Consider the following 11,468-nt stretch of genomic DNA (forward strand, 5'->3'; position numbering starts at 1 on the left):
CCGTAGACGGTTGCTGCTTGCGGAACAATTGGTGGGTGGGGATTCCCTTCTAATTCCTCACGGTAATGTGGTCTATGATGGGTTGCAGCTACCGGCGAAGGAGTTTGGTTCAATCCCAGACTGTCGTCGTGGTCGGGGTCCACCCTGAAATTACGGGAATAATGGGACCGGCGTGGACCCAGGGTCGGGGCATGCAACAAAGGGTGGGTGTTCGAGGTAGCGGAGGAACATGATTGGCTAGACCTTATACCGGGCCTCACACCGTAGGAAGTGTGGACGGGAAAGCTGCCCGGTTGGCATCAAGGTTAAGATCTCTTATGGGTAAAGCAACACACCTCTGCAGAGTGTAAAGAACTGTGACCTGTCACTCCCTGTTCCGGGATTGAGGAACTGCGAACGCGGCCGGAAAGGAGCTCCATGAAGTTCTAGTAAACCGGTGAAGGCTGACGGACATAGCTCTTTGAAATAAAAGCAATCTCTTGAAGAAATGTTTATAAAAACTTGCATTGGTATTAGAATTTTTGGTCTAATATCGTAGCTAGTGCATTAAACACCTCTTATCTATAATGAACTTGTTGAGTACGCTCGTACTCATACCACTCTTAATCCCATGCTTAGATTGTCTGAATCATCTGGAAGAGGACTGCAACAACAATGACGAAGCCGAGATCATCGGCTATGACGAACCTGACCTCTCAGGAGGAGTTGAAGGCGTAGACTACATCATCGTCTACGGATCCGGGTAGGCTTCCGGAGGAGAACAAGCCTAGAGATATCCGATAGTAATAGTAATCGAGCAGCCCGAACTCTTAGTATTTAGCTGCTCGAGGAAATAAATGTTTATCTTAATGAGACACTTATATTGTAAGTTAAGTTGGGTTCGCCTCGAACCTAGGAGTACTTCTCTTAGGACCCAAGAGGAGCTCCGAGATGACATGTGTATGTTAATTGTAATATTATGTGAATGAGTTATGGACCCTGCTATGTTCTGTTGTACTACTCTGAGGGATGTAACATTTGCGGAATGGTACTTCGTGAATGTTATATCAACGACTGGCATACTACAACATGCAGTGGTATGCAGGGTCACCACACTGCTGGTCTTGCTTTGTTTTTGGTGGCGGTCCTCGGGTTTTCTCGCAAGCGAAGATGAAGATCTACCGGAGGTCAGTTTGCTTTGATCTGGCTGGAGAGATGAGTTCCGGAAAGCTCCGCTGGCGAATGGAACAGTGCATATTTTGCATGCAGTTTGCTGGATCGGGTGGTATTCGGTCACGCGCACCCATGTTTTTATTCCGACCGTTTGGTTCCGGAGGGAGCGCCGCGAAGCTATATTCTGTGTTGACATCTGGTGACTTTTTGGTCCATGGTGAAGTCAGAAGAAGGAATATCATGAAGGCCGGATTGGTGGACTGACTAAAGGAGGTTCGAGTCAACGTGATGCTGAGGGATCTACTTGACGTTCCGGGCTTGCAGCAGTGGTATGCATGTGGGGGCGGCAGCACAGGGGAAGTCCGGAGTCTTACCTCTCAGGGTGAAAACCCAAGGTCTGGCCTTAACTGGTTGTGACTGGCAATGTTCTTGTTGGAGGCATTGTTTTGAGAGTGGGGACTATCTTCAGGGAGAAATCCTAAGATCTTTGGTCGGGCGACGACGGCACTGGTGCACTGTTTCCTTCTTGGAGGCATCGCTTTTGGAGAGTCTGTACTTCAGGTGTTGTCACGGTGGTGGTTGTATTGTTGTTGCAAGGTCTAGAAGGCTGTAGCGGGACTTTTATTTCTTAGTTTTCTTTTCTCTTTTTTGGCTGTGTGCATCCGCACTGCCATTAGGGTGGGGCGTTGTTGCAGAGGCTGGGTGTAATTGCTATCTTTTGATATTAATATATTCCCTTTATCAAAAAATAAAGGAGGAGTTAAAGATATTCCTATCAAGGATACACCTTTTTTTTCACTTCGAGGAGTGGCCATCTTTGGCAGTGGATAATTTCAGTTAGAGGAGGCGTGGGTCAGAGTTTTGATATGTTCATATAAGTTACAATGTGATTACTTGGCTTTGTTCGCGGCGGGCACTCTTATTGGGAAAAGAAAAGAAGTAGACATTGTTTTTTACTAGAGGGCATGAGCTGGTTTGGATGTTGGTTGAGGTGACATGTGTGGTACATATTCCTAAAGGCACTGACCATACTTATGATGGTGAGGGTTTTGGGATTATTTTTGAGGTAGAAGGGGATGTGGTTGGTACAACAAATGATGTTCCTATGCAAGAGGCCCATCCCGATGATGATGATGATAAACCTCAAGAGGTGGAACAGAAGGATGCTTCAGATCAAGTAGGGAAGGAGCCCCCCTTCTATTTTCCATGTCCAATCGCGGATCCCTGAATTTCTACAATAAATTAGATAGGTAGCTTATGTTAGTTCCCTATACACGAGTCTGTTGTCATTCTACTGCAGCAGTTGTACTAGAATGATGAATACCTTAAGCAGGTAGAAATAGAAAGAATTTTGCTCAAATGGAAAAGGGTACAAATATCGAACATGGATTCTGGCAATGCAAGTGACAAGGTATTAACTTATCAATACCTACGGATTGTAGACTAGGGTTTAACTGGAAGTAGAGGACAAGTAGATCTCGAGGGTTTCAGCCGGAAAGGTACTCGACTACTAAAAACTAGGGTTGCGTTAACAATAGATTCGATCCTTTCTTCGTCCCTCGACTCCCCCTTATATAGGAGACGGAGCCGAGGTTTCGTGATACACAAGTTACAGAGTTCGGGAGACAATCTGAGTCCGCCCCGTAGTAGTTACAAGTCAATATTCCTAATACAATTCTATCTTTCCAAACTCTCTCCTAACTGGGCTTCTGGGCTTTATAATCTTCGGGTCGTGGGCCTTCAGTAAAATCCCGGGTACCATCTTCGGCAGGCCCATTGGGGATGCCTATGTCAGCAAGAGAGTTGGGTCCTCATATCGATCTGATCCGAATGAATCAATCTTTCTACAGAGGTAAATTCGTGCCTATTAGGCAAGAGGATAACACGTTCTAAATTCTATCTCGATAGGACATAGATATCTATTACTATGAAATTCATAAATGAAAATGAAGTAGTTAATGGGAGGGCTACCGTTATCCTTTTTCTTGTATGTGTTCCTAAGAGAAGTAATTTGTCCTGATGTTTCGAGGTCTGAAAAAAAGGGCGTGGAAACAGATAGAAACTCTTGAATGGAAACGGAAAAGAAATGTAGCCCCAGTTTATGATTAGCCTATTTAATCTAATTCTCCCTCGAATAAGTAGTTCTTACTTTAGTATATGTTGGTAAAATAAGATGTATGATAATGTATGATAATTAGGAAGTCTTGGTATACCTTCACGGAGTCCCTTCTTCAATCTGAAATTGAAAAAAAAGAAATGGCCCCCCAAAAAAATTGCCTGAGGGGAAACTAGAACATCAGAAACAATCTTGCCAAGCCTAGTAGGTCCACCGCAACTTAAAAAGAACCTTGGTCAACCGGTGTGGATATTTTTTTAGGGATTTGCTTGTGTTTTCTTATCTTTTGAAAACTCCTCTATTTTATCATGTCAATTGTCCAGGATCAATCCAGCTAAAATCTTGTGTAGTGTTCTCTCCATGTGTGTTTCTTAATTTTCGTGCCAAAAACTATACACCTTATATCTAGGAACGGAGGGAGTATTAATCAACTCCATTTTATCGAGAATTGAATGTATCTAGTTAAGTTTCTAGACTACGTGCATGCGTATCAAGACAAAATGGAGTCAATTAATATAAACCGGAAGGAGTAGTGTTGTCTTACGCTTATACACCTAATTATAACTTTTTAGTAGTGTTGTCTTACGCTTATACACCTAATATGTGTTTAGATGGTAATGGGAATAACATATTTTCAGAAGCATGCAAAAGTGCAACAGAATGCTACAAATATATAACTCTAGAAACTTCGTGTTTGGAATCCATCGCCTATGATCGACAAGGTACATAACATATGGAGCTTGAAAATAATGTTCTACTAGCATGAAGATAAGCTGAAGCTGTCAATCAGCTGGGAGGCCTCAGGCCTTCAATTTAATTCGTTTGTTAGCAAGTCTTTTAGCCTTTTCAATCCTTTGCAACAGTCAAGCCCCTTAACTACTTGCTTCCTGAAAGCTACTTCCTAACTTCCTTGTTCATGAATGCATGAGCTCATGCATGGCAATTGCATTATTCATGTTTATCCACTTGTATCAGTTCCAAAAAGAAGCTTGCTTAATAATTCTATAAAGCCCGAATTTATTTCTATGCAGAACCAGAACTCTGAAAAGGAATCCTTGTAGAAAAGGAAAAAAAGAAACGCAGTATTTTTCTTCCATGTATGCAATGGCAATTTGGCATGCAAAGTCATGGGTATATATAGATTAAGAGAGGAAAAAAAATCGTAAATTGAGCCACTCGTGGATGGTAAGGTTGCTATATATGATGAACAAAAGTGAGTAGGTACTAGGTAGATAGCCCATTTGATCATGATGACATGCCAGTGCACCAGCCGGTATGGAAACAATAAACACTTTATTTTATCGAACACATGTGACACCAAAGCGAGGGCAATGTCATAATCAAAATGAAGGGTGGCCTCACCACGAGTTTAGGACTTATGAAACAGAAGAATTTTAGAGAACTCCAAACCTTCAGCCAGATCCATGGGCACTCCCATCGTGTAATTGGGCATTTTTAAGTACTAATAATGTTGGTATTTGGCTCCCCGCAAATAATGTTGGTATTTGGTATTACATCGTCTTGTTGCTATGCACGTATGCATCAATGAGGTTACGTTGATATCCAGATCCCGTCCTTTAGGTTGATTCGTTTTTATTTGGTTATAAGATATATCTAATTATTTTGTTCTTTTATTAGGACACAAAGCGAGTGACTTTTACCGAGCTCCGTCGATCTATATTTTCTATCACAATTTGGAAGCTGGTAGGTGAAACAAAACTAGGACAACAAATAAACAAGGAGGTGGCAAAAGCAGCAGTGATAGTATTCACATATATTATATTTTGCGAAATAAAATATCAACAGTATCGATCACCAATGTTCTTGGTCAATTATCCCACAGACGATGCATGCATGTCTGTACAGTGTAAATCACACACATGCTCAACTAAATTTTTGGAACGCAGAAATTTCACAGAAACTTCGAAGGAATTTCAGGAAGCAATATCCTAATTCAGACGAGATTCGGAAACTATTGCGTTCCAAACACATGGCCTTATAAGTCTCGAATCAGTTAACCCTGGTAGTTCAGCAACATGGACAATGGAACCAAACAAAGCCCCTTGTCCTTGAGCTCTGCACATGGTGCTATACCCTTCTGGCTCTGATCAAGAAATCTCACTCCTCTTATCATTTCATCTGCATCTTCATAATCCATCCCCTCTCTTCCGTGATCATATCCAATCCCAACCCCCTTTAATGTAAGAAAAACAAGAAAAAAGATTAAATACAAATTATTTACTGCTATATAAGCAAACGATTCATTGAAATAAAAACAGGTCTAGTTATAACTTCTACACCAACTGAAGAACACGACAATAAATTAAGTAATTATCAACTGAACTGAGTTACCTTGGCGAGGTCCCTAACATTGCACCTCCTTTTAGGGCTGAATTCTAGTTGTGACAAAGCACTGACCTTGAAAGGACAAATCAAAACAGGCAAAATTGAGATCAACCATGTATACTTCTCTAGTTTTGTTGACGAAAGTAAAGCCAATTGTAGCTATACCATACCTTAGGGCTATTTACAGGAGAGCTTGCAGTGTCCTCCAAGGAATCATCATGATCCAGTGCCTTGAAGATTTTCTTCTTGAGCTTCTTCAGCCCCTTGTACCTGTCTAGCAACGCTGCCGGAGCGAGGGAGGCGGCGTCAGAGATCATAGAGCTCTCCTCCTCGTCCACCTCCTCCTCCTGATCATAAGTGCAATATGAAGCTTCTTGCCTCTTCTTCTCCTCCTCGGACATCATGAAATCCACAAAGTAACCGGTCCAAGAACTCTCTTCTGGTTGGGCCTCCGCTTCACTGCAGCTGAGGTCACTCTTGAAAGACGAGCTGCTAACTAAATCATCCATGGCTTGATATGTGCAGGGTGAAGCAGAAGAAAAGGCTGAACTGCAAGTTCTGCTTTTATGAATGAAGAAGGAATAGCTTTGCAAAGAGAGAGACAGCCTGCTTATATACACACGAGAGAGAGAGAGAGAGAGAGAGAGAGAGAGAGAGAGAGAGGCTGCATGACATCACTGGGAGGGGAAAGTGAGAGGTGGTTGGGGCGTTCAAATCAACAGTCAGATGGTACTATTTCCGTTACACGGAAACGAAGAATATTTCACACTTGCATTGGTTTCAGAAGCTGGCCGACCCAATCAATATCCTCCCTATCTTCCGTAGCACATTCACTGTTGTATTAGACCAGCTAAATAGCAGTATTCACTGTTTTCTTAGACCAGCTAAAAATTATTAAATCAATATCACGTCGGGTCCCTGCCTTCTTTTTTCTTTTATGGCTCTTGCCATCCCCATGTTGCTTCTCCTATAGTTTTAATATAAAGCAAAGGTTTTTTTTTTGCCCGTTTCAAAAAAAAAAAAAAAACCACGTCGGGTCGACATCCGATTAACTCCAAAGCTTGGTTGAGCTCCGCCTTAGTTGGAGCCGAGCCTCCGCTGTCGGGCTCGGCCTACATTGCTTCTTGCCTCAGCTGCTCGCGGGTCATCCCTGATCATCAAGGTATGTGTTACACAATATAACCCATCCGTTTCATAATTCTTGTTGTGGGTAATTATGTTAACATACAACGATGAAGACGTGCTCATGATTCAAAAGCTCGGGGGGGGGGGGGGGGGGGGCACAGACAAGGTGTCAGATGTCGGGTGGCCAATGCATAGTTATTGGAAAATCGTTTGTAGGCCTAAAGAAAATAAGGGGGCTCAACATCACTGACCTAGACAAATTTGCTAGAGTTTTGAAACTACAATGGCCATGGTTACGTTGGAAAGACCCTTAAAGACATGGATTGGAAATGATCACCCATATGATGAAGAGGATATGGACGTTTTCTTGCGGCACTACCATCACTATTGGAGATGGACGTATGACAAACTTTTTGGCATGCGCCTTGGCTAGAAGGCACCAAGCCAAAGGACATAGCAGTGTCAATTTTTTCTATCTCTAAGCAGGAAAAACTCGCGGTTAGCCAGGGCATGCATGAAGGTTTTTAGATTGCATCAACACGAACAACGGTTAGCCTTAAAAAACAACAATTGCGGCGTAATTAACGACTCGTCACATTGCCGAGTTTGTAGTCATTTTGATGCGGGTAAACTAGGTTCAACTTACCGAGGGCACCCTAGATGACATCATTTGGAAATTCAGAACTTCCGGATCTTACACGGCGGTTGCGGCATATCAGGCCCAATTCAAGGGCATCGTAAACTCTTTCAGGCCTGAGGCGGCATGGAAAAGTTGGGCCGCTCCAAAATGCAAACTTTAGCGCGGCTCATTATCCAAGACTAGGTATGAACGGCTGATCGGCTTCAAAAGTAAGGGTGGCCAAATTGTGGGGCTTGCCAATCATGCAAGCGAGAGCCCAAATTCGCGTTACACCTCCTATTCAAGTGTATCTACTCCAAACTGCTTCGGAACTCAATCATTTTCAGAGTCGAACTTGCTTCGGTGGACATGTCTTTATGGGACACCCACCCTCGGTATGGTTAAGGATTGGTGGCTTTCTTTCGTCTACCCTGTAGGCACTAGATAGAAAATGCTCTGCGTATGTTATCATGCTAGTCTCTTGGGAGCTTTAGAGTGAGCACAACTCAAGAGTTTTTCGCATTGTTGTAGCTAAAATTAAGGGAGGGGGAGGCTGTACTTTGAACCGCTGCAGGCGTGAGGCACTTTAGTGTCTATTATTAGGGTGTCATTATTTCTCAGTCGACTGAGAACTAACTTCGTTCTTAGTTAAATGATGTTGTTAAATTTTAGTTACAACTTATGACTAGCACGAATCACGATGCAAATCAAATGATGTAAGATTTGGCCGAGCACGAAGTTAGTTCTCTAGCAAATCTCCTATTATTATGCTGCCAGAGTAATTCTTTTGTTCCCTAACCTTGCCCGATTATACTTCTTAAGTGATGAGATTTTTCTAATTTAAATCTTAATTGATGAGATGTTTTTTTAAACTATCCGCAAATGCTGTGGCAATTGCTGCGTCGAAACATGAGGACACCGGTCTCGGGTAAAGGACGCGATTGCTGGCTGGTCCGGCGGCCGTGGTTACCGTTACCAGCTGACGGGCGCGCACACGCACGCAGACGCACTCAGGAAATTATTGGTGCGCCGCACGTCTGAGTGGGGGTGACGATTGACGACCCAGCCCAGCCGGCGTCGTCTTCTCTCGGAAGCTTGCAGGCGATGATGCAATCATTGAACGTATCAAAACGCCCAAGAAAAGGTCGCCAGGACTCCGGCCGTACCTCTCAATCCGATTGATTAGCTAAAATAAACGTGGGGCTAATTACTAGCCGCGACACCATAATCAATCGGAAAGCTTGCTTCCACTGTGCTGCTCGGGCTACGCTCGACAACGTGCAGACCAGAACGTATGCCGTATCGTGGTGCAGTGTCGATGCGTTAACGTCTGCAGCTTCCCTGCGCATGGACCTGTCCGCCGCTCATCCACAAATCAACACACTATTCGAGTCCCTTTCCTTCTGATTAATTATTAATAAACCTATAAAATAAAACTAAAGCATAGGTTTGCTCGTTCTCGGTTGTTGCCCTGAATCAAATCTTCATGAAACCCTGTCGTTCTGCCAAATCAACACACTTTTCTGCTTGAAACTTCGCGCTGAAAAGTGTGAATTTTATTTAAAAAATACATATATACTTATTAATCAAAATATCCATACACTTGTGTGTGTTGAATTATATTGTATCCCCTTCTTGAACAGACTTTTGGGTGAGTTGGTTGGTGTGTGAATTCAATATTATGCCAAGTTTTTTTTTCTGGAACATGTCGTTTGTGACAGGTTCAATATGTTTTGTACAGCAATAAAAGTGAAAATGTGGACAATGAGATGAATGTGGAACCAAAGACTTAGAAACATGACCGGGGTTTAAGTAATTTCAGCTAAACTGGGACATTCCATCCTTTTTCAAAACTGAAATTGTACAAAATTGTGTCTAATTGCAACGTGCCCACGGACTGCCGAGGCCTGAGATACACAATTCGACTTCCTTTCCTTCTGACTAATTAAGTAACCAATACAGTAAAATAAAAAGCAGAGTTTTGCTAATTCTCGATTGCCCCGAACCTTCATAACACTCAGTCGTTGTGCCAAGTCAACACACTTTTTAGCTTAAAACTTCATGTTGAAAAGTGTGTAATTTTATTTAATACCCGTTATTTATTAGTATAGAAACTAGCACAATGTCTTGGTAGGGTTTACAAAAACTATACTTCTTATTTGTGGAGATCATGGTTCGTGCCAAATCAAAATATCCATACACTTGTTTGTATGTTGAATTGTATATATTTTATGTCCTTGAACAGACTTTTTGGTGAGTTATGTAATGTTTTTTTATTTATTTCTGGAACCTGTTGTTTGTGCCAGGTTGAATATATTTCATACGGTGATCGAGGTGGAAATGTGGATAATAAGATGGGCTTGGAAACAAAGACTTAGAAGAAGCATGACTGGTTTTAGTAATTTCAGCCAAACGGGGACATTTCCTCCTTTTGGAACCTAAAATTGCATAATTTTATGTCCAATTGCAATGTGAAGTGTGCAATTCTTAGCAACAACTTGTGGTTATATATTGGATGAAAGGATAACTTCTGGGCATATACAACTGGATTTTTTTCTAGTACAGGATCGAACCTAGCTAGCTAGGTTGACGTTATTCTACTAAAACTAGGTTGGTGGCCTTGAACCACTCCACCTACTGGAGTTTTGTTTTTCATAACTAACTAGTGTTTGAACCCATGGCACTAGACCTAACTCGTTATTACATTGAAAGTGAATTCCACTTCTTACCCTACTTTGTGTATTTTGTGACACCAATCACTCTATCTAGTGAAAATTCTTTCAGCTTAACCCGTTTAAAAAACCTTAGACCCTCTAATATGTATATGTTGGTCAAGTTTTGATGGTTGATGCTAGAGGATAGCAAGAGGATGTCAAGGAATGGAGCATAGAGAAGACAAAGGTGAACATGATCAGTCGATGAAGGCAACCCCTCCGAGCTTTACAATTTTTATCACACCACATGGATCTAACATGCTGGTCCTATCTAGACCGTGCAAAATGCTATAAAGGGGTAAAACCGGGTTCAAATTTTTAAAATTTGAAGTTCAGGCAACTTTATTATTGAATCATAACACGGTCACTTACAAGAATAGGAATGAAAAAAGATGGGGGGTCATGAAACCAAAATTCCTTTACACCCTGAGTAGAGCCATGGGGATTCAAATTTTCTTAGTATATGGAGATTCCAGTATAAATTTTCCTAGAAGGCTAATGTGTCAGATATACACATCTGAGGGATAAAAAAAGAATTCCTTTTTTACATTTACTCATCCGCGTTCACAACCTAAATGGGCATTGCTTACTCTTTTGCATCCATCGGTTCATCCAAACACCAATTTACTGTTCTTCGCCAGTTCAAAATTTCGTATATACTACATGTATGGCATAACGGTGGAATTCTTTTTCGATAAATCTGACATAAGGATGGAATATATTTGGATGACCATGTATGCATACAGTAACCCTATCAGTCTATCGCCATCAGCGACGTGTCAACTACGGCATTTTGGGTGACCACACGGGATCCTATACAGGATAGCTGGGGCAGGGTGCCTGCCATGCTGAGGGACATGATTGGGGCCTGCACATGTTGTGGTTGACGAACTCTCCTGATCTTCATGGCATCAGCATCATCTCCTGGTTTTCTGCATTCCCCTCTGGCAAACAGACATTCCCTACAAAGAAAAGGGGAAGTGGGAAAACAAGAGGCATGCAGAACATGGAGAATCTGTCTTGAACTCTGAAGCAAGTGGGAGCATACAAAAGGAGTGCACGATTCAATACTAAACCTGAAAGAGATTGCTAACTGAAGCCACCGCACTTAATTTCCGCGCGGGAGTTAGACCATCCAATCAAAATTTCGATGGGCTAGATCAAGTGGTTTGAGACGCGGTGACAAAGTCTAAGCTCGTTACAACATTTGGCTTCCATCTAGTTGTCGAGAGGGACTGATAAATTTTGATGGAAGTTACATGAGAGTGAAGTATGAGCAGTTTTTTTTTTTGAAATTATCAATATACTCGCAAAGTATAACTAAATGTAAAGTAAAGAGTTTTTCCTACTTTTCCGTTATGTTTTTATCTAGGAGTTGGTACTCTATGTATTGAGT

At 42.0% G+C, this 11,468-nt stretch overlaps 1 protein-coding gene across 1 annotated transcript; it reads right to left on the bottom strand.

The window, feature by feature from the left end:
- Positions 1 to 5,027: 5,027 nt before the first annotated feature.
- LOC127333284 (vascular-related unknown protein 1) lies at positions 5,028 to 6,211 on the bottom strand. The gene is made up of 3 exons (XM_051359663.2): positions 5,785 to 6,211; positions 5,621 to 5,686; positions 5,028 to 5,462 (listed from the first exon to the last, which is right to left on the bottom strand). Exons 1-3 carry the CDS (start codon positions 6,121 to 6,123, stop codon positions 5,283 to 5,285), a joined length of 585 nt encoding a protein of 194 aa, XP_051215623.1. The 5' UTR covers positions 6,124 to 6,211; the 3' UTR covers positions 5,028 to 5,282.
- Between the last annotated feature and the right edge of the window lie 5,257 nt (positions 6,212 to 11,468).

Source organism: Lolium perenne, chromosome 2 (genome assembly GCF_019359855.2).
Source record: "Lolium perenne isolate Kyuss_39 chromosome 2, Kyuss_2.0, whole genome shotgun sequence".
In the NCBI taxonomy this organism is placed as follows: Eukaryota; Viridiplantae; Streptophyta; class Magnoliopsida; order Poales; family Poaceae; genus Lolium; species Lolium perenne.